Here is a 24,777-nt window from a genome sequence, read left to right as displayed (position 1 = left end):
CAAGTTTACAATGTGAGCAAGCTTAACAATATTTCTAAATACCAAAACTGGATACAAGTGGTCAACACTATGAAACTCAGTGTGATAATAATTAGTCTTTAAAAACTGCTTTGAAAATCTAAATGTAGGCCTATATTTTTAACATTTTTCCCCCAAAATACCATACAAGAAAGCACTGTGTAAAATTATTAACATTACAAATTTCTTGGGAAAAAATGCATTTATGAAAGAGTTTTAATTAAAATATAAACATCGGTATTTGTGTCAGATCAGCTTAAACAACGCTGTCCAGCAAACACTTTAGCTTGTAGCCTTTGTCAAAACCAATTTTGCCGGCAGTAATTTTGTGGTTTTTCACCCAAACCACCTGATTGCCGCCCCATGCTCCTACCACAGCATCGTGTTTGGTTGATATATCTGACCAGAATTGCTGTAATACTTCAACCTCCTTCCGAGTGATTTGGTAAATATACCTAGGTTGATGGGTTTGTTTGAAACAACAAAATACAAAATATGAAATCCATCTATTTACTTATAACGTATTGACAATTTTGTTCAATATCACAGAAATCAGTCCATCAAACATTTATAACAATAAAAAAAACTTAATAATCTAGCAACCTCTGAAAAAACAACTGAAATTGTATCTGTATTTATCTTTTGACCTACAAAGACACAAAATTAGATAAAGATTTAGTTTGATATTTTATCAATTGAAATTAGTTTTTAAAAGTCAGTTGACGTATTATTATCTTAACTAGCCTAGTTAGAAACACTTGACAATGGTTGTTACAGATTTTAAAGAGATTATTCTTTGAAGTTTCTTATATTTTCAAAGAACATTATTTCAGGTCCTTTTCCATTTCAAAGATCTATAATCTTTTGTCAATAAGCTAACTTTGTTCTTAACTTCAAATTATTCAGAGAACAATGTTTTTCAGTAGAATTCTTAGAGGTTTTCAAAATTAAGTTAATTGTTTTCCTGGGTAAATTAATAATGTCCCACATTAATTTTATCGTGTTCTTTCTTTAAATGTATAGTGTAAAGTAAAACATTTAGTTTTTAGAAGGTACTTCAAATTTCTTTATAGTATGTTTATAGTTAATGTCCATTATGCCTAAAATCACAAACAAAGTACGGGAATAGAGTATTACTAGACTATTAGATACTAAAATGGACCCGCTGTCACCAATTTTTATTTAATAATAACATTGTTTTTCAAGCTGTTCACAGAATGTGCTAGTACCTAAAATACTATTTTCTGCCTATTTTTTTGGTTGCTGACCAGGATAAAGGGACATAACAGTTGCTATAGCTCACAATAAGTCGTTTCATTAGTATAACTTGGTAACAAAGTTTGTGTATTTGACATAAATCAGTAATTTTCATTATTGATTCAACAAACTAATTGACTGAGTGGTTGTAAGGTTTACCATCATATCTAAAGGTTGCTGGTTCAATCCTAAACAATATGTGTTTTGGACACAATTACCATCTGTCAATAGTTAATTAACTTAATTATGCTTTCAAACAAAATATATGCTTAATTATACCTACAAATAAGAAAATGCAGTAGGCCCCCACCAAGATCAGGTTTTAGACTGTTTCTTACAAAAACTTTAAGAAACCCGTTTCTGAGATTTACTTTTGAAAACTTCACCACCATGAATCAAGACTGTAATATTTGGATTAGGTTCTATATTTGGGACTCCTAATTAAGTTGTGTTCCGTGCTGTTAGCTCCATTCGGTGCTCCACATACAGGCCGGCACCATTATTGTCCATAATGCAGTAATAATCACCACAATTGGTCATGGACTGGTAGACAGCCTTTCCAAAATGGTAAAACAATGTAACTAATCAGCTAATATTGTTTCTACTACTTCAACTGTGTTTATTGTTTCAATTATAATCAAACGAATCTTCATCAGATGTTAATTGATTAACAGGGCAGCAGAAATGTAACACCCCCTTAACTTATTAACCACATTTGAAATCGTTTTGAAGCAACCTTCTTAGATATGAGGGGCTACGTAGCTACAATGATGATACTGTAGTTAATTTTGAAAACTTTGCCCATCAGTGGAGCTGGGGGTTGGCTCCAAATTTTCAAATGGTAAGTATAGTCTAGTTTAATATCATTTAACATGTGTAGGTGAAACTAAAAGATTAACCTAAGGAAAATGAAAACTGGTCCATTAATAACAGCTAATGAGCTATAAGCAAGTTATCTCTGTACATTGCTTCTCTGTAGTTTTTATCATACCCTATTATTAGAGAGTCAATTTACTTAATGTTAAAACAATTTAATGCCTTCTGAAAAATGTTATCTTCTAACACTCTGTGGTAATCTCTGTGACGCCACTCGTAAACACAGTGACATCTTTAAGAACCCATTTGTATTTCGTGATGACAAGAATTGCAGAAGTTACAACGGAATCTCAGAGGTAACTGATTAAGAGTCCTAACAAGGGGTTCTAGATTGGGACAATGAATTTTTTGTTAATCTCAGGGTACTCTTTTGAATAGTAAACATATTTGGAGCCTTTGCTAAATGACACATATTCAACTTCCGAAGGTTAACCAGTGTATTCAATCACCTTTTATGTCCCTGTGGAGTTTCCGCTCGCTATGCAGGTAGTCCAACCCCTTGAGTACTTCTCTAAGGATGATGGCGATGTGCATCTCCTCAAAACTGCCGGCCTTCATCAGGTCCAGGGCCGAGCCGCCGCCCAGGTACTCCATGATGATCCATAGCTTCGTACCCTGTAACATCACGTTAGGTTAGATTTCTACAACCGACACATCAGCGTAAGGCGAAGATGAGTGAAGAACAATGAGAGTTGAATGAAAGACTGCTTTGTTACTAATAAAATCAGGTGTTCCTTTGACGAGGACCATTAAGTTGCTCAATGATCAGAGATAACTAGTTTTCAGTTTCGAATGATCAAAAACATTGTCTTTTCTCGGGATCAAACCTACAGATTATTAGCTAAGCAATATATCTTAAGCAACATATTGACTTAAAGACTGAGTTCTGTGAGGACAGGTTTTAATATCCTTCATGCTGAATATCCATTTACTCAAATAACAATTTAATCGTAAGTCTAGCTACAGTATAATAAGTTTAAATACATCATTAATGACAATGAAATTGAACTACAGGTGGCTGTAAAACTGCAGCCAAATAGATATGTTCAAATCATTAAGTAATAAGTGATGATGTTGTTCTACATTTGTAGACACATTACAGTACTTAATAACTTTTTGTTGAGAATCCTCTATACAGAACATCAACCATATAATTAAGAAAATATGGATAATAAGTTTAGTATTTTGGGAAGGAAGCAGAATATTTATGCAATCAGCAAGGCTCAGATGATCAATGATTCTGAATCCCATAATCTGAATGCCTTCAAGATAAATATTTCCACAAACAACATTTCCTGCAAGTAAACAATTGAACAGACCCTTTCAAAATTGCAATAATTACCAAATGGATGACATTTTTCAAACTGACATTATTAAATTCCATTTTGTCACCCCTGAACTGCGTAGTATAGACTAAACTATTACCTCGTAATTGAACTGCAAGATGAGGTACGTAATAGTTTAGTCTGACATTATTGATTTGTCAATCTTACAAAAGCGCTTCACCAAAAGAGTGATAAAAAGATTGCAATTAGCGAGAGTTACAGACACTAAGACAAAATGACAAGATTGAGATGTAGTGCCATTTAGCTAATGCAAGGTGTGGTCCGAGGGCTGATACACGGGCCAACTAAGTCATTCTTCGTCACAAGCTTGTCACACTTTAATGACTAGCCATTTGATAAGTGTCAGTATCTAATTCAGAGTCGATTAAAATGACTAAATTAAATCAATTCCTTCAATCCATGCATTAAACGACAGTCTTTTTGTTGCTTAACTTAGCTAGTTTTTGTTCAGTTACAATTTAAAAGCTATGATTCAGCAAAATAATTGCTTTGTAAGTAAGTTCTCTGAATTATAATTTCCTGTTCCTATTCTTATAATTTTGGTCACATAGTTAAGCAAAATGTCCCTTGAAATGTTTTTTTTTACTTTTTGAGAAAAAAATTGTGAACTCCTTAAGTATGTACTTCAGTGAATGTGAGCAATTTTAACTATACACTGAAATAGTATAAAATTTACCATGATAAACAGTGAAGTGGCTTATAAAAATACAAAACTTTGAGTTTACGGTGTACAAATAAAATATAACTATTCCGAAATAAAAGCTTTTCAAACTTTACATGTTTAGCAACGCAAAAGTATTTTAACGAGCTAATAATACAAAATGTTGCTCGTATAAACTCCTTCAGTCTTTGAGAATAAAATGATTGGGAACAAGGTTGTTTGTTACTCGAGACACAAGACAGCAAGGACATTAACAGTGGCGTGGCGCTGGACTATTGTATTGTCCTACGAGACAATTGTCTGAATGGAGGAAACAGCGAATTTTCTGGTCATTGTCCTCACTAGGATTACATTACATCTTAGCAATCCATCTATCATGGGGCAGTTTACCATCTACCATGGAGCGTTTAATCATCTCTACCATGGAATGGTCTACCACAAATCATGGAACAGTTTACCATCTACCATGGAGCGTTTAATCATCTCTAACATGGAATGGTCTACCACATATCATGGAACAGTTTACCATCCACCATGGAGCGTTTAATCATCTCTACCATGGAATGGTCTACCACATATCAAGGAGCAATTCACTATCTACAATGGAGCGTTTAATCATCTCTACCATGGAATGGTCTACCACATATCATGGAACAGTTTACCATCTACCATGGAGCGTTTAATCATCTCTACCATGGAATGGTCTAACACATATCATGGAGCAGTTTACCATCCACCATGGAGCGTTTAATCATCTCTACCATGGAATGGTCCACCACATATCATGGAACAGTTCACCATCTACCATGGAGCGTTTAATCATCTCTACCATGGAACGGTCTACTACCACATGGAGCAGTTTACCATCTACCGTTCGAGGATTCTACCATCACAATAGAGCGGTATATCATTGACGAGTACAAGATATACGCTGTCCATCATCTAAAATTTAATGAATATATTGGGTGTCTTCATAGAATATAACACGGCAGTTGTGTTGTCTATTTTAAACAAGAAAAATTATACTGAAACCCCACTTATTGCAAGGAGCTTAGGTAATGTGGTTTGTACAACAAGATAAACAGATTGGGGACAAATTGTTCAATAAAAACTAGATTTTTGGGTGAATGTGCATTATATGAAGTTCTTGAAAGTCACTCAGTTACTTGTGGTACATTTTATTATTTTATTTCAGTCTACCTTTCAGTCTTGAAAGGTACGAGTAAAAAATAATTTTAAGATTCTTCAACATATTTTTTCAACTAGGTTAAAATTTTTATAACTAGAGAAACATTTTAAAATTCAACCCAATAACACAAATAATAGGCAAGGTCTGAATAGACTTGGATAAAATATGGTAGTTAGTAACTGAGCACAAATCACCACTTGACAACATTGGCAAAACTATAGAAAAAGATGGGATGTGTGCCAGTACCAGGTGTTATCTAAGAGCAAAGATGATTCCACAACAGCCTTCTTGAAAGTTATCTTTGCTGTCATAAATTGAATAAATAACAATACATAATACAGCGGGTCTTTTATTAATAATTATTATTATCTATTCTAAAGCATTGGTTTCATCATACAAATGTAGCCTACAGTATTTTTCAAAACTGTTTGGTTAATACGTAATGAAGAAATAATTTTTACAGTTTTTCCATAGAATATAGAGTGAAAAAGTTCTATATCTCTATTTACTTTTGTTGTTTGGGATGTTTAATATCCTACATAGAGCTTTGAAGGTTGTTGAAAAAAGTTACACAATGTTGTTGAAAAATTTTATTTAAACCATGATACTAAAGGTAGTATATTTAAACTTTATGTGCGCGATGTGTATTTAATATTTTGTTTACAGTCAAGAATGTAGGCAAAAGGAATCTTAGTTGAAAACTAGAGCTCACCCTGTGGTCGAAAACTTGACCTGAAGTATGTACTGTGCAAACGTATATTTTCACTCAACGGTGTAAATAAAACATGTGATTGGAATTTCTTCAATTTGTTTTGATTTTCTGTAGGCCTATAAGTTATATTTTGTTGTTATTTCTTCACCAACATGGCAACCAATAAGGCCCATGTTAGTGTTTTTTTTTTTAATTTTAAATTCATTTTTTTGGGCTTAGATTTTAGTCTATTTTAATTTTTAAAGGGATTCTGCACATCAATATAACAAATAATATAACAATAATAAATAAATATCTTTCTAACAGTATGCGTAGATTATTCCTGCGATCCACACAAGCTGAGAAAAAAGGTTATCAATAAACATGCTTGTCTATTAATATATCAAATTAGACCCATGTAAAACCTCCATTAGGTCAGTTAAATTTCCATTTTTTACGCAAATATCATAAATACTCTCAAAATACAAATAAAACCTGTACATATAGGACCAATAACCTTTCTTTTGGTACAACCCGCGTGTAATTCGGTCCAGTAATATGGTCAGGCTAGCTGTCATAAGTTTTGCACAAGTTTTTTAATATATTTAAGATTGTGTTATGAAGGAAAAAATAATCTAGCAAAATATTTCAGGAAAACCCTCTTCAACCTTATGAGAAAACTGATACATAAAATATCTAACTCTTTAAACACAGACTTAGGGAGGAAAAAAAACTCTTCTCAGAGTGTATACATAAAAAGTAGCAAATCAAAATTAACTTATAGATCTATCAGAACAAATCAAAAGCCAAGTTTTTACGTAGGTAGCGCTGTTTGATAAATTTCATTCGACAAGATCTTACTTTGCGGAGATTGTCAGAGGTAGGCTTCTATCTCATTTTCATCAAATAAAGAAACCCCGCTGTGCGGCTCTTAAACAAAATCTCTCATAAACTGAGGCAGATCCAGACTTGATTATTCTGACTTATCTGCGCTTCTTTATCTTGGAGAATTGACATTTCATTGGAGTTTCAACTTATTTTCATACAAGTTAATTTTCCCAACAGTAAATTACATTTACCAATATTTTCACTAAGGTTTGTCTTCTCAGTTTGTCTTCTATGTTGATATTCAAACATAGAAAAGTAAATGTTTTTATTATAAAGTTATATTTGATTGCATTTCAAGTTGTGTTGTTCTCATTGGTATTATATATAGAACTTCTTATATTGCCACTCATTTCAACTACTACTTTAGTGCATTCTTTATAATAAATCTTGAAAAACAAATTACTGTATAATTAAAGCACTGGTCACTGGCTTTATTCCAAAAAAGATCTTCCAGACCCAGATGCAATTTGTCATTTGGCTACGAATTAATGATGCTACCTAAGAAAAGACCAAAATTAGTAACAAGACCAGGGTTTAGACAGTTCGTAATAAGATACTCTAAGCACAAATTAAAGCTTATTCTAATGTACTAGAAACAGTTGTTTTTTTTACTGCAACATTACATTTATTAAATTCAGTACACATATTTTAAAAGACAAATTTAAGACAGTCGTTGAAACCCAATCAGGTAAAAGATCATGATTACCGATGGTAAAAAACTTTAAAACTTCCAAAACTACATTTAAAGTTTTATTTCGTAACTTTTACAAAAGATTAAAAAGTGAAATCCCGATAAATTCGAGTGAACACTGAACTGTGGTGTGCACAAAGAATAACATTTTTAAGAAAGTTCTTGTTAAACAACTTATTATTTGTTATTCAGTTGTTATTTATTACACTTTTTTATTCTATGCTCTGTGGTGGTGTGGTAGGTGTCAACGTATGACGAGCGCCTCCACCGGAAGTAACAGGTAGCCGGTGACCGCCCGTCGCGCACTTCCGGTGGAGCTGGAGGTGTTGTTGCACCAGTGCAGCTGACCGACGGGTGACGTGACACTGACAGGCGCGCAGGTGTCACTTATAGCGAGGGAGGGAACAGCTGAAAGCTGGTCGAGTGTTGAAAAGGCTTTGTATTTTAATGAACAATCAGTTAAAATGGATTGTAAAATCGCGTCAGGACGATAAACCAAAAGTTCGTAATTAGTAGTAGCCTAATTAAATAGTTATAGAGGTACGACACCGGAAAAAAAGCGCTGGATGAATGGCACTCGAATGAGTCGAATGAATGAGCTTTACTGAACAAAAGTATGAGGGCAGCGGAGTCCATTTAACAGAGAACAAGCCCTTTAACACGTTGAGTGCTGACTACATCAATTGATGTAGTACGTAACAAGCACGAATGGCTGACTACATCAAAAGCTGTAGTCATGCCACTCCAACTATATTGGTTCTGTGTGAGCTCAGACATAGACGGGGAACGTTGTTTCGCGCGTCAGCCTGTTGTGCCAGTTCTCGAGTTTATTTTGGCGCGAACCGTTTTCAGCTCCGGTTTTTCACTTCGGCACGGGACCGTGGTATTCTCGTACTTTTGTGTGGTGTGTGTAAATGTGGTGGGTGGGGTTGTAAATAGCTTTTGAATAGTTTTTAAATTTTACTATAATCGTCTTCTCTGTAAGAACAGTGTTTTTATAAATAATAATAACTCTTTTTTGACATTGTGTGTGAACTATTTTTTTGCATTGACGATCGTTCTAAATGACACTTGGACGGATTGTATATAGTATTCTGTGGTTATTATTCCAATAATTACCAACTTTTGTGTCAAGAAACAAGTTTGTGGGTCGTTAGACACAAATATGACAGTAAACGGACTACTTCTTCCTCGCGGTGACTTAGCCAACCGGCCCCACCGGCGGACTACATCAATTGACGTACCGGAAGTGACGTCACCAATAGTGACCAAAATGGAGGCCTGGGGATCTTCTATTGACATTTTGGATGCATTCACATCATTTACTTGGGGAGTTATCAATAATCATATTTCAGCACTTTAAGCACGCAATACTAACCCATTTCAGCACTCAACGTGTTAAAACGATCCCAGCACGGAACCGGCTACCATTGTTATTAAAACATACAGTAGAGTAACCAATTAAATATTTTAAACAGTTGTAAACCAGATAAATACTCGTATGAAAAAGCACCACACTCTAATTTTTAACAAGCATTATTTGGGCAATAGGTTTCCAACTGATTAAACATACATTAATTGACACACAAGAAAATACTATTCATTGCTTCTCGAGAATCCACCCGTGACTTCAAAGTTTGAAGATTATTGTGAATATAATTATGGAGAAGTTTAGTACGGCTTAAACCAATAAGCAATGTATAATAGAGAATATACATAAAGGTAAGTGTGTTACACATATTGTATACGCAACATCTTTTCTCAACAAAAATTGTATGTATGGACTGTGGGGGCGGTAGTTTCCGTCGCAACTCGCGCAACACCAGCTGATTAGAAAGAAAGCAACAGCTGTCTAGCTGAGACAATCGCTGTGTTTCGATAGCCAAGTATCACGCGTTGATGACGTCACATTGGTTCACTTTATAGCGAAAACAATATCAGCAATCTGACTTATACTTTCCCCGATTTTGTCAACAACCCTTATGAGTATGTGGTGGGAGTAACCATGATATTATATGGGGAAAATCACAAAAGTTGCAATAACTGTTTAACCGCAGGTTTACAGCAATCAGGGTTCTACAATTTCGTTTAGAGTTATAAGGACTATAATCTGCTAAATTTTTATCAAATTCAGTTTAACTGGTTTTGTTAAAATCCAACTTTTTCTTTATTTTATGGGCTTTGTAGGAAAATTGCTATTAAAAATCAAGATAAAAAAATGAATAAGTAAAATTGAAATCGGGCGTTGTCCAAATAATACCAAATAAACATTATGAAAATTTGTTCTAGTATAAAAAAAAATGAATGGGAATCATACTAAAACTATCTTTATTCAAGAGCCCTGAGTGAACCGAAAAGGAAAAGTACAAAAAACTAATCGAAAAAAGTGTGGAAACACGTTTTGGTTCAAAGATGGCAAATTTATGGGTTTGAGCAAAATGTATGGTAACAATAACATTATATCCCTTGAAAAAAAAAACAACAACATTGAGTTACTTAAAACAATGAATGAGAATGCTGAACTGACCTCTATAAAAATTTTGCCAACTTTAAAAGTTAAGAAATACATAAATTATTCCTACAGTTCATATTTAATACATAGGCCTACCACTATCCAAGAACAATTTGTTTTGTGTGAATAAACGACTACAGGAAGTCGAATGACCATGGACCCATTGAAGACACTTTTTAAATTAATCAAAAACCAATATAAAACAGAGTATAAAACTAAAAATTACAATACTTTGTTAACACTCACTAATTATACATACACAGGCGACACAAATATAAAAGAACGATTGTACTACCGATAAATAGCATTCTAATTTTTTTTCTCCACTGAAAGTTATTTTTAGACTTTATAGAAAGGTAGAGTCATTGTGTTTGTCCATCACAACAATGGCCACAAGAAGAATGAACTTAGAAGATGGAGGTTTAGAGTGTAGAGGACTCTTAAACGTCTTTGTTGACATCTTCTGTCTTTGTCTCGCCTAGAGGACTCTTGAGGCGACCTACCGCCGTGGGTCACTCGAGATGGAGGACAGATAACTCGGAGATGTGGTAACACTTCGGTCAAAATAAAATTCATTAGAAAAACGGCAGCACTTCGCGCCTCACTCGCTTTACAGTTGATTAAGCTAATTCAGTAACATTTCGATTTCGGCCCGACGAAAAATTTACAAGGGTTGGGGAAAGCAGTTGAGGTAGTAAGAGGCCCCATTACCTGATACTTTGCACCCTAATGGTAACCTAACCTAACCTAACTTAACCTGACCTAACCTGACCAAACCTAACCAAAACTGACCTTACCTAACATAACGCAGTTTGTGGTGAGCCAATTTTAAATCTAATGCTCTTTGTTCATTTTTAAGTGTTGTTGAATTTTTTCCATTCTCCTAAAGACCTGTCAAATATATTTTGGGACGAAGTGTTACTAGTGAGCAGGATGAGAATTGAACCGTAGGCCATCTCTGAGCATTTCGGGCCGAAATATTACTGGGCCAAAGTGTTACTACACCTCAGAAAATCCCAACACAATCGTCTACGGGTTCAACTTATTCTTCACAGTCTCGAATAATTGTTGGGTATTTTCAAGAAGAGGTAGTCACTATTACATTTTTCCAACGCGGATAAAAGGTTATATATATAAATTAGGTTAGGCTAGGCTGGGAAGGAACAGAAGTTAAGTTAGGTTCCACCAAACTGTCGTTGTTTATTTTAGATTTATGTTTCTTTAATTTGTTTAGTTTTTTTACTACGATATTCTCTATAATTTTCCCCAATAAAAATCTGTACACCTTAAACTACAAATTAAATATTGTAAAAATCTACGCCAATGATTAACAGATGGCATAGCCAAACCAATAATGTATATTTAATCCATTCTTGGCTTTCAGTATGTCTACCAAATGTATGAATAAATTATGTAAATAAAATCGAAACCCAATTTTAATCAAGCATTCAAGTAGTAAAACTGTGATGAAAATCGGCAATATCTTCTAGTGAAATTCCAATTTGCGAATCTGATGAAATTTATGTTTTCATTACTGTTTCCTATCGACGCCGACGATTTGTGTTTCCTTCAAAATTCTTTTACTTGAATTGGAAAGTTGTAATGTATTCGTGCTTACAAAATCTATACCGATGTATTACAGTATGAAATTAGAGCAGGGGCTGTAGTTTTGGACAAATGTAGTTGTAATTCAGTTTTACGAATTAATTTCATTGAGCGGAGCGAGCGAAGCTCTTATACGTCGACTCTTATGCATTTCGTAATACGCATTCGTAATATGCAATTCGTATGCATTTCGTAATACGCAAACTCCTCCTAGACGGCTGAATCAATCGTTTTCAAATTTTGCATGGTGATAAAGGCCATATCGGTGAGTGCCAACATCTATATAGCGTTAAAAAATTCTATCAGGAATCCGCCCCACTGGGTCTCAAAGTTTCAATGTAATCCTTATGGAAGCAGTATTTGACACATAAACAAAAACATATGATCAGCTGTTGACTTTTGAATGCAGTAGATAAAGAAATAGCTGATAGCATTACTCCACAGATATTAAAACAGAAACGGTATGGATCATAAATATAACAAATGACGACACTAGATTAAGGTCCGTGACGTAGGAAGTGGTGAAGGAAGTAGTAAAGGTGAGCATTCTGGAGCGTGGAAACTGTTTATGACGATTAGATTTAGGTATCTGCATTCCTAAAATTCTATGGGAAGGCTGGAAAACGGGTCCGCGACGTAGGAAGTGGTGAAGGAAGTAGTCAAGGCGAGCTGTCCGGAGTGTGGGAACTGTTTATGACGATTAGATTAAGGTATCTGCATTCCTAAACTCCTATGGGAAGGGAGGAAAACGGGTCCGCGACGTAGGAAGTGGTGAAGGAAGTAGTCAAGGCGAGCTGTCCGGAGTGTGGAAACTGTTTATGACGATTAGATTAAGGTATCTACAATCCTAAAATGCTATCGGAAGGGAAGGAAACAGGTCCGTGACGTAGGAAGTGGTGAAGGAAGTAGTAAAGGCGAGCTGTTCGGGGTATGGGATCTGTTTATGACCATTAGATTAAGGTATTTGCAATCCTAAAATGCTATAGGAAGGGAGGAAAACAGGTCCGTGACGTAAGAAGTAGTGAAGGAAGTAGTAAATGCGAGCTGTCCGGAGTGTAGGGACTGTTTGTGGCAATTAGATTAACGTATCTAAAATACCAAAATGCTATGAAAAGTGGTGAAAACAGGTCCACGATGTAGGAAGTGGCTTAGGAAGTAGTAAAGTATGAGCATAGTGTGAGAACCGTCTGTGGCAGTTAGATTAATGTATCTTCAATCCTAAAATGCTATGAGAAGGGAAGGAAACAGGCCCCACGACGTAGGAAGTGGTGAAGGAAGTAGTAAAGGCTGGCAGTGCAGAGTGGGGGAACCATTTGGGCAGTTAGATAAATGTATCTAATACTTAAATGCTATGAGACGGGAAGGAAACAGGTCTATGACGTAGGAAATGGTGAAGGAAGTAGTAAGGCTTGCAGTGCAGAGTGTGGGAACTGTCTTTGGCAATTACATTAATGTATCTGCAATCCTAAAATGCTATGGGAAGAGAGGGAAACAGGTCCACGACGTAGGGGGTGGTGAAGGAAGTAGCTAGTAAAGGTGAGCAGTGTTGAGTGTGGGAATGGATTAATGTATCTGCAATGCTAAAATGCTGTGGGAAGAGACTGTAGACTGTAGGTTAAAATGATTACGAAGCACGAATCGATACATATTTCGATACATGTAATTGTTTACAATAGAAATTTACAACTGAGTTGACAACAGCAGATTTTTACTCCATAGAGGCTAAAAAAGATTTTTACTCCCTAAAGAGTAAAAATGCTACTTTAGACCCGCAACGCATGCATTAAAACGATTGTTTTTACTGCAATATGACAAAAACAATATAATATGAACCCTTGACGACTCCGCTCAATTTTGTGGATGCCTCTGCGAACGCCACCTAGTTATTAAACTGCATAAAACAACCCATTGGAAGTAAGTAACAGCTGTTGTTAATTTTTGGCGCCTGATTTGTATATAGTTGGGAAAAGAAAGTGGTACGATTAAAAGTGTGAAGAATTTATTCCAAGCATTTCCAAAACAATAGTTGGTGTTTTTCTCTAAACAGCCGGAGCCAACAATCGACATAAGTTGGTAATAGCTCTTTGACTAGTAGAGTTGGCAAGGGTGACTAAGTGGCCAGAAACTTGGTTATGGCACGGCATTGTCCGTAACTTGGCAAAACTTTACACTCAAACTTGGACACTTGGACTCTGTGCACGATATAGGGTAGTTTAGTTTGATATGTTAAAATTACGTGTAAGTGTGTTTGACTGCAGTGACTGCATTGTGGTGTCTCGATAAAGTTATAGTATGTGTTTTATTGCAAAAATTATTTTCTTTGTTCTGCAGTAATCGTTGCTGATGAAATAAATATTTCAATGATTTGTCCTGAAATACATTTTTGTTTAAGTTCAAACGTAGGCTTTTCTCCTAACCTTAAATGGGATTATTAAATGATCCGTAACAGAATCAACTGGATCTCTTTGTTTTACACTAATTTCATCCCTTAAAATACACACTATAGTCTGTGCGATGGAACCTGGATCATACCCTTGGTCTACCTGTGACTGGCCCGGGTCTACACAAACTTTTACGTCAGTATGTGCCCATGAAACCCTACATGAAGATTATATGAAAGAGTTACTTCTTACATGAGGGAGTAAGTCAATGAATAAATGGATTAACAAGCATTAACATTTCATTTAAGAAAGTTAACTTCATATACTAGAAAGTTGCTTTTAGAAAAAAAAGGTACTCTACTGATGCTCTATTCCGTGAAACGGGAATACTACCGGTCAGACATCTTTTCATCCAGTTACTTCTTAAATCACACATTCAAAAACTCAAACACGATTCTTACAGCAGTCACACATCAGCACTTCACAAGATACTCCCACAATGTTAGAATATCTGTTCCTCAGCTACATAAATCAGTTCTAACTACCAACTGGTTTTATGTTGCTCAGATCCTCTGTCGAAATTTAATTCAAAAATATGATATTCAACACGTTTTTAGTTTACCCTCATTACAGAAATTCAAGAGTTATATTTTGTTTTTGTTCATATTTTTGCACTCCATTACCAAAGAAGAGGCCGAGACTTTGATTAGACCAAACCATACTTGACTCTGACTAAAAATCCTTGACCCTTAGACCCCCCCCACCCTCCAATTGTCTTTTTTTGATTGAACTGGCTTTGGTTGTCGTCGCCGACATTCTCTACCGCATTTCAGTTTTCTTTTCAATAATTAAGGAAAAAAATCTCCCATTTTCAGTTTTTGCCCTTAAAATTTCGCAGACTGATAACAACCAGGCCTACGCGCAGGAACCTGCCCATGTAGGCCTATCCCATAAGTATGGCAGATTCATCTAACAATTATAGTTGTACTACTGTAGTTAATCTTGCTCTCTGTTTTCATTTATCTTTATCTTTCTGTAATAATATTGGGATAAATAAAACGTATTTCATTTTATTTAGCAGCAGCTAACCTTACAATTAGAAAAGTAGGTGCACAATGACAAACACGTCATTTTAATCAACTTAATGGCTGTTGTATTAATAATAAAATACCTTTTCTGTGCGATACACGCTCAGTTACATATCAGGAAAGGGTTTTTACACAGTTTTATCAGCAGCACTTAACATTATCTTACCAGTACCTTGAAACGTTGCGTAATTTCTTTTAATGCGACCACTAGTCTTGCGGAGAACAGTTAACGTCTAAGATAAAGCACGTATTGTACAATGCCTATTTGGGTGGTACCATTTACTGTTGCTATAAAAAGTTTGCTGAATCAGGTATTTTCTAGAATTATGAATCATTCTTGTAATTTATCAATTGGGTATGTTGCTAGCCAAGTGGTTAGGGTCTCGGTTTCAGTGTGGGGTGGACAGGTTCCATTCCCAGCATCCAGAAAACTTTATTTTCACGTGGACCTATTGTAAAATGCCACTGGCATAGAACAGAAAAATGTTAATGGTCAATAGTGTATGAATATTTCAAATTGAAGACCATCTATGTGTATGAAATACTAATATGCTAAAAATATTCAAGGTTCAAAAGGCGGACAATACCACAGTACTGTACTTAAAATGTGCGGGCATTAATTGCGCCAACTACTCCAGGTAGCCACCCGATACGTCACGTTCATTTACTGCGCCAAGTGGCGGCCCTATTTGGCTGGATAATTGAGTAGGTTAGGTTAGGTTAAGTTAGGATAGGATAAATTAGGATGAAACGTTAAAGGACATTCCGGCAACTCACCTCTGACTTGCCAATGCTCTGGCTTGGGCTTGGCGCAATTAAGAAACTCTTTGGCTCGATTAATGCACGATCCTTAAAATTTCTGATAAAATATCAAATTGCTTTTAAATTTTATCCATTAACTTCCTGTCTTTTGTAGGTGTTTCAAACTGAATAACCTATAAGTACATACATTCAGTATGAAGTAAACGGTTTTTTAACCTTAAAATGAAACTAATTACAAAACAGTTGCGGGTAAAACCACCTGGACGAGATCAATGCAATACACCAATCTCTGATATTACCGCATCAATTTAAACGCGGCGCACGGCACGGCGCTAACAGGTGATTAACAGCTGGTGTCCTCAGTGATTATGGCGCCAACCGGTTAAATATGGCGGCAAATTAGCAACCCCATCCCCACCCCTCGCAGGGTGTGAAATAGACTAATTACAGTCTCCCCACCACGTACCTTATGCACCAATCGATTGGACATTTTAAAATATCATTCGATATGTTGATTAGTACTGAGTATCGGATCGCATTTCGCCATTTTGTGTGGTAATGGTTACATTTAATGGCTGTATCTGTGATACCTGATATAATGAGTAATTCGCTTCTCGTGTTGCTTTTCGTTCCATACTTCAAGCAAAGGATTAATATATCTATAAATAAGTCAAACTAAACTCATACATTACTAAATACATTTTATCAACACATCTCATACGCATCTAGTAGAACACTTAGGTTTTGGATTGGTTTAAAAATACTCCTTTATTATCGTCCCTTAATGGATCAGCTGAATACGAGTTTGCGTAAGGGTCAGAACTAACCCTATAAAAATGTAATGGAAACTCGGTAAAAATGATATTTACAAATGGTATATAAAAGGCAAATTATGTAAATACTTTTTGCAGCCTTATTTTACTCCTTTATTGGACAACGATCACTATTTAACCATGAGGCAACTCTTTGATCAATTAAAGAAGATCTTTCTTGAAGTCTTGAATAAACGATTTCTTCTCATTTTATTATTAACAATGACCTACTAAATACAGTGGACATTCTATGTTATTCTACAGTTTGCAGCAAACAAAATTGAAGTTTGTCAAGTCAAAATCATACCTAAATTTAAACATTTTAAAATGCTTCTTATACTCCCTCTAACCTTTAGATCACGAGAATGTGTTTCTTTTTTATATTATTATTGTTTAGGTATTAATTTAATACTAGAGGTCGTCCAGTGGTCGAAATCTCGACCAAAACTATATAAAGAACAGACTTCTCTATTTTCACCCCACACTGTAAATAAAACATATTATGATTGGGATTTCTTCGATTTTTTATTTTCATTTTATATTTCTTTGTTATGTCGTACCAGCATGGCGACCCATAAAGCCCATGTTAAAATTTTAAAATCATTTTACGACCTCTTTTTTGAGCCTATTTTTATTTATAAAGGGATTCTGCACACCTACAGGAAATATCTTTCAAACAATATGCGCATTTCCCCTGCGATGCACACGAGCTGAGAAAAAAGGTTTTAAAGAAACATGCTTGCCAATTAATATATAGATACGACTTAACCAATCTATATTTGTTCATAAATAATACAGTAAAAAACACTTTAATTTTTATTTCAATTTAATTTTAACATCAGCACCCATAAACAAACAAAACGAAACAAAATGCAAATAAGGCAATAATGGATAGATTAATTCAATTAAATCTTGTAACATTTTTATCATCGTCCATACGTTTTAAAAATAAACTCAAATTTCAAACGAGCAAAAACACTCGCGTAATACCAATAAATTTAATTTTTAATAATTAGAATAGCTGCCACAATGGATATTTCAACATTTAATGAATGAGCGAGGAATGACCGTGTACAGATTTAATCAGTCTGTGATGCAATGGATGCAATATACAGTTAGAACAATACTCTACGCAGATACACCATATTGGTTACGTACTTGGGTTACATTACTGTGAAATACCGAGAAGCAAAAACACCATCTCTGTTATGTGAAACAACATTATGTTTATATTGGTTTGCGTCATATTGTCTTTATATTGCAATTTAAATTTTAATTTAAAAGAAAGGGTTGAATATCTTAAAATATATTAAGCCGTGAATTAGGAAAAACATTTTATAATTTAGTGAAACAAAATTTTGGAATTGATGCAGTAACTCATTGATGCATGTAACTCAGTAAGTCATGGCAGCACACAGTCGAAGCTCACGATAAGTTTAGACAGTTTAAATGTAGGTATTCCAACTTAAAGGGAAGAGCGAGCTGGTATAGTGGTATAGTACAATGGTAGATCGCGGTGCTTCGGAGTCAGTAGTCCTGGGTTCAAATCCCGCCAATCACCAATGGATTATATCAATGTGGTAATACCGCAACCCTCTAGGACTACTTGAAGTAATATGTGGCTAGAACATAGCGTACTAGGATGTGAAGGTGGGAGGGACTAAAAAATAGAACCTAAAAGACACTCCAACATGGCCGTACCGTACAATTTTCTACGGAAAATTAATTTTAATAACGAATCAATCTCAAATATTCAAAGTTTTAAGCGTTATAATCTCATTGCAGTTTTAGTTTAAGTGCCTGAAAGGTCGTGCATTGATTGCGCCAAAGAGTTCCTTAATTGCGCCAAGCCCTCAAACGGTCCCACAAAATGTTCCTTGGTTCCGACAAGCCCTAGCCAGGTGGTAGGCGTGAGTTGCCGGCAGAAGGAATGCCCTTGTTTACGTGTCATCCATCCTAACCTAGTCTAACCCAACCTACTCCCTGGGAGTATTTAGCGTAATTCAGGAACACCCGATTACAAAACGTCCCACATTCTCAAGTTCTGGTCGGACTTATTCGATTCAAAAGTAATATTTTCTTTGCCACTGTATCCAAGCTGAGACTGACCTTGAGGTATGATCCGAAGTACTTGGTGACGAAGGGACTGTCGCACTGGGACAGCACCATGATCTCCTGCTGAATATCCTCGATCTCATCTTCAGCCTCCTCTAGGTCTATGATCTTGATGGCCACCACCTGCTGCGTGCGGTTGTCGATGCCTTTGAACACCTCACCGAACGACCCCTTGCCAATCCTCTCCTGCTTCGTGAATATCAGCTCGGGGTCCACTTTCTGAAACAGACAAATACAATTATTACACAAGGTAGCTTGGGTGTACCGCGAAAATGACAGCTGGGGGTGAAACGTAGAGTCAAGTAGTCTCTTTTTCTGAAAGCTAATAAAGTTTGTGGTTTGAAACTTAAGGGACATAAGGGAGTTTAGATAATGGACTCCTTCCGCAATGGGCAGTAGGTTAAACACTAAGATTAGACCATACGATTAAATTGAAAGAACGAAGAACTGCACAAGAATAACAAATAATTAAGTCTTTTCATGTAGACTAGGGATAGTCATTTTGGCCTAAGAAACCTATAACTTTCCTCCAAAAGCGAAAATAAGTTAGGTGGATTCCAAACCACTAGGACATGGCATTGGCATTGTTGATTAGTGGGATTTGAACTCGTTCGTTCAGTATAAATGTTGCACGCTCTTATTCCTAGACAACAGGGAACATCCGTTTACATCATGATTAGGCAATCGTGATATTTTTATGTAATTGCGAATATTTACTATATATTATCATACAACTCCGGCCATCGAAGATTAACTACACTGTAATTTTGATCTAAGGGTTTAAAACAAATTGTTTGTCACAACAATGAAGAATATTGTTTCCGATATTTCATTATCATAAATATAACTGATAACAATAGTTATAAACAAAGTTGACAAAAGAGATGAACACTACTATAGCATCAACTCATCAACAAGAGTTTTCCTGAGGGTAGAAACTCATTAATTTCAACTCCAATAATCCAATCCCAACAAGAAGTGAAAGAGTATAATTTTACAAGACTGACAAATGTCCAATCAAGTACAGTAGCACTGTCCAACGAACCTTCCCTGGGAAAGAGCAACATGACTAGGGAAAAATGCAAGTTGTTTTAATCTTCCTCCGGTAGTGAATTACGTGGTAGAACATTCCACTAGTGATGTCTCTGAAACCGGTTGTTTAGGCGCGCCAATATCGCGAACCGGTTGTCGTGCCAGTGGGCTATCAGCACAAGGTCGATGTCCGCTGATAACCAAGTCCTCACTATCACTACGACAGTTTGGGGAAACCGGTTGTCGTACCAGTGGGCTATCAGCACAAGGTCGATGTCCGCTGATAACCAAGTCCTCACTATCACTACGACAGTTTGGGGAAACCGGTTGTCGTACCAGTGGGCTATCAGCACAAGGTCGATGTCCGCTGATAACCAAGTCCTCACTATCACTACGACAGTTTGGGGAAACCGGTTGTCGTACCAGTGGGCTATCAGCACAAGGTCGATGTCCGCTGATAACCAAGTCCTCACTATCACTACGACAGTTTGGGGAAACCGGTTGTCGTACCAGTGGGCTATCAGCACAAGGTCGATGTCCGCTGATAACCAAGTCCTCACTATCACTACGACAGTTTGGGGAAACCGGTTGTCGTACCAGTGGGCTATCAGCACAAGGTCGATGTCCGCTGATAACCAAGTCCTCACTATCACTACGACAGTTTGGGGAAACCGGTTGTCGTACCAGTGGGCTATCAGCACAAGGTCGATGTCCGCTGATAACCAAGTCCTCACTATCACTACGACAGTTTGGGGAAACCGGTTGTCGTACCAGTGGGCTATCAGCACAAGGTCGATGTCCGCTGATAACCAAGTCCTCACTATCACTACGACAGTTTGGGGAAACCGGTTGTCGTACCAGTGGGCTATCAGCACAAGGTCGATGTCCGCTGATAACCAAGTCCTCACTATCACTACGACAGTTTGGGGAAACCGGTTGTCGTACCAGTGGGCTATCAGCACAAGGTCGATGTCCGCTGATAACCAAGTCCTCACTATCACTACGACAGTTTGGGGAAACCGGTTGTCGTACCAGTGGGCTATCAGCACAAGGTCGATGTCCGCTGATAACCAAGTCCTCACTATCACTACGAATGTTCGGTGGAACCGGTTGTCGTGCCAGTGGGCTATCAGCACAAGGTCGATGTCCGCTGATAACCAAGTCCTCACTATCACTACGACAGTTTGGGGAAACCGGTTGTCGTACCAGTGGGCTATCAGCACAAGGTCGATGTCCGCTGATAACCAAGTCCTCACTATCACTACGACAGTTTGGGGAAACCGGTTGTAGTGTTAGCAAGCTATCAGCACAAGGTCGATGTCCACTGATAACCATGTCCTCGCTATCACTTCAACAGTTTGGAGTAACCGGTTGTAGTATTACATTAGTTAGTTATCAGCACAAGGTCGATGTCCAGTGATAGCCATGTCCTCGCTATCACTTTGAAATTTTGGAGTAACCGGTTGTAGTATTACATTTGTTAGTTATCAGCACAAGGTCGATGTCCGCTGATAACTATAGTTTGGTGGAACCGGTTATAGTGTTAGTTAGTTATCAGCACAAGGTCGATGTCCGCTGATAACCTCGCTATCATTACGACAGTTTGGTGGAACCGATTGTAGTGTTAGCAGGCTATCAGCACTTCCTAACAAGTTCCTAATAATCAAATTGATCAACAAACATCCAATATATCCATAAGACGCTGAGTGATACCGTCCACGTTCGTTTTGTACTAGTTTATTCTAGGGTAGGTTATCTAGGCCTAACTAATTGAAAAACAGTAAACTCACAAGTGTATCAACTTCCCTATACAAAAAAACCTTTACAAGACTAACAGCTTGTGAATATAGGGTACAAAGTATTCAGCCAAATGTGTGAAGGTGGCCACAGTACGTTGTCTCCTACAACACTGGTGTGAAAGCTGGCGTCACAGCAGCAACACTTGAGAAATGTATAAGGTCAAACCCGGACTGTGTTGAAACTGGCGGCGCCGATAATCGCCTTTCATGTCACTAAACATTGCGAGTTCCGCGACATTGCTAACCTACATGTTAAACGAGCGGTTGATGGATACCCAACAGTCATCACTCGTGCAAAAGGTTCAGCCAAAGACAAATTGTTGACTCCTTTTTCCTTCAATAGTGGAATTTCCTGTAAATAATACATTATTCCTCTTGACCTTTTACATAGGCTATCCCTCTAAATTCGCATTCCATTTAGAAGATGACAGAAATACTTAAGTTTAATTTCACCGATAAATAACGGAAAACCCCCTCATATTTCTTTAACTTGATCAAAACTAAACCAACTAAATTAAATCATTAGAACGAGAAATCCTTCAATATCAAATGCAGAAGATGAAGAACCAGATCGATTGCGCAAACATTATTAGCGCATGAAAAACATGTTTTTCTCGAGATTCATAACTAGAGCATGAGCAATAGTAGGGGGAGAAGAGGGTATCCTCTAGACTCAATTATGTCTGATACTTTATAAGGTCGAAACAGTGTTTTAGATCAGTTTCTACTTTATCTACAATTTAAATCCGTGTCATAACTTTGCAAAAATTGAAATAATGTGGCAATAGTGTGTATTGGGTAACAATTTCAAATTAAAGATTGCACTGAACAGTAGAATATAATAATACTATTGCCACAGAACTCGAGGGACAATCCGATAAAAAAAAACAGGCCGAGTGGTCTTAAAAACTAGAGTTCATTGATACAATCAGCACTGACGTTCTATTGAACTATCGAATTCTAGACGTTCAATGGTTCAATGCAGTTCAAAACTGAACAAATACAATTCTAAAACAGTTTCAACTAAATTAACCAGACTGTTGACGGCACGACAAGCTGCATATTGCAGTAAGATGACCTTGATATCGACCCACGTCCACTGAAGGTCACTGATATGACTTATCATGCAAACCCTTGCCTTCACAACTCTCCACTTTAAGTAATTGTTGGAAGTTATTCTAATTAAAAGCCTGTTCAATCCATTAACAATTTAAATACTGTACAAAGTATTATGTAAGTAAGCATCCTATTGATCAAGTAGGTAGTGCAATAAACAATAGTGGGAAATTAACAACGATTTATAATAACATACTGGCAAAAACTTTTGTGAAAGTTAGCAAATTTAAACCACAGGTAAAATTAAAATTAGTTGTGTAAAATTTTGACTAAATGCGTTTTAACCGACATATGACACTTCAGAGAATTCACAAAAGTCATATATACATTTTTAAGCCGGATAATACCTTTCTCGAATCATTAAAGCTATCAAAAACATTCAAATAAATACACTATGCCACAATTAGCATCCTAAACTCTTTGGAAAAAGGCGAATAAGTTGGAAAAGGTGTCCTAGATTTCTGAGATGCTTTTTATATATTTTCTGATTTTGTCTCAATTATTATAGTGGCACACAATTCTGGAAAAATGTGTAGTGTTAAACGTATTTTATCCAATTACAAAAGTATTGGGAGTCTACAGTTAAACGGTGAATCCTCAATTCCTTTTGTCAAAGCTCTCCACTAGCACCACAGGATTATAACCTCGAGTCGGGTTTTCACATGAGCTATGCGTGTATACATTGTTGTGCTGGTGATGCAACTTAGCACAGATGGCCAGGATAGTCTCCGAGTCCTTTGTCCTTCCACCCACACTGACGTGTCCTGCGTGGGGCTAGCGCGTGTCATAACCGTGTCATACACTAGCATGGCAGAGTAGCTCATTCAGACGGTAACATCACCAAACAGGGGCCGGAGAAGAGGAGTTATTGAAGTGGTATTTATTAAAGCGTACATGAAAAGTATTCTCCAACCATTGCATGGAAATGATCACTTTGCTATACCTCGACAGTACGCAAAATAGCTCATCTACGCTACAGAGTGGGATTAAAACATTCCCGCTAGCTAAATCAGCTGATTTCACAGTTTTCGTTTCTAGACCAACCACGGTCGCAGATCCGATACGTTAGTTAACAACCGGTAAGTAAATACCACAACCTTTACTATAACAACCTTAAAAAAGCAAACATAAATTAAATAAAGTTTTATATCCATCTAAAAATGTAATCTTTGTGTTATTACAATTTAATTTATGGTGGTAGGAAAAATCCTGTATGTATTACGAGCACAATCATTGCCACTCTCGAAATGTATGGCCGCACTCAGCTAAAGCAGCATATGTATTTGCGCTCTAAATAAACCAATAAAAACAGCTATTTCAACGACGAATATAGGTTATGTTTATGATCCATACAGTTTCTTATCTAATATTCGTGATATGAAGATAGTAACAATGAAGTAGACGAGTAGAAAGGAGAGAGACTGAGAAAACTAATGGTTGGCAATAGCTAACTATTCTACCCATTGACAATTAATTTTCAGTTAATTATTGTCAACCTACCGCCTTACCGAGCCTTCCGAATTTACAAAATCAAAACTCATAGATAAATGACGGCTAAAACAACTCAACGATGATTTCACATCTCCAGACCAAGCATTATTTGTCTGCAAAGTCTACAGAAGGATACGAGACAATGGTGCTGGCAGTTTGACGAATGAGAGCGATTCAAGTCCAACTCTTTCAGCTCCATTACATGCTCCAGATTATGAGATAGAGTTAACACAAAATCGTTATACATCCCTTTTACACAGGGTGTCCCGTAAGTAAACAGCCAAAATTCCACAACAAAGGGCCAAGAACATAACATACAAGACTAAAAACTCAGGTTTGCCTCATTTTAAAACTAAAAATCGTGAAATTCAGTTATACATTATTCGATCTTGTTGAACTTGGTGTCGTTTGATAGGGAATATTGAATGCTAAATAAAAGTGTTCGTG

The 24,777-nt window shown here is 36.5% G+C and overlaps 1 protein-coding gene across 2 annotated transcripts in view; it reads right to left on the bottom strand.

Moving 5' to 3' along the window:
* Positions 1-24,777, bottom strand: part of LOC128999731 (serine/threonine-protein kinase 26-like) — a 140,525-nt gene that overhangs the window by 11,449 nt on the left and 104,299 nt on the right. For both annotated transcript variants that reach the window (XM_054426383.1, XM_054426382.1), the window contains exons 2-3: positions 18,887-19,111; positions 2,601-2,766 (exon numbers count right to left, since the gene is read on the bottom strand). In XM_054426383.1, the coding sequence (XP_054282358.1) occupies positions 2,601-2,766; positions 18,887-19,111 (391 nt within the window). The remainder of the gene's footprint in view (positions 1-2,600; positions 2,767-18,886; positions 19,112-24,777) is intronic.

The sequence above is a fragment of the Macrosteles quadrilineatus genome, unplaced genomic scaffold, assembly GCF_028750875.1.
Source record: "Macrosteles quadrilineatus isolate MER2022 unplaced genomic scaffold, UCM_ALF_1.0 Scaffold_8__2_contigs__length_117827958, whole genome shotgun sequence".
NCBI lineage: Eukaryota > Metazoa > Arthropoda > Insecta > Hemiptera > Cicadellidae > Macrosteles > Macrosteles quadrilineatus.
Note: the sequence above shows the minus strand (reverse complement) of the source record. Positions and strands in the feature narration are given on the sequence as shown.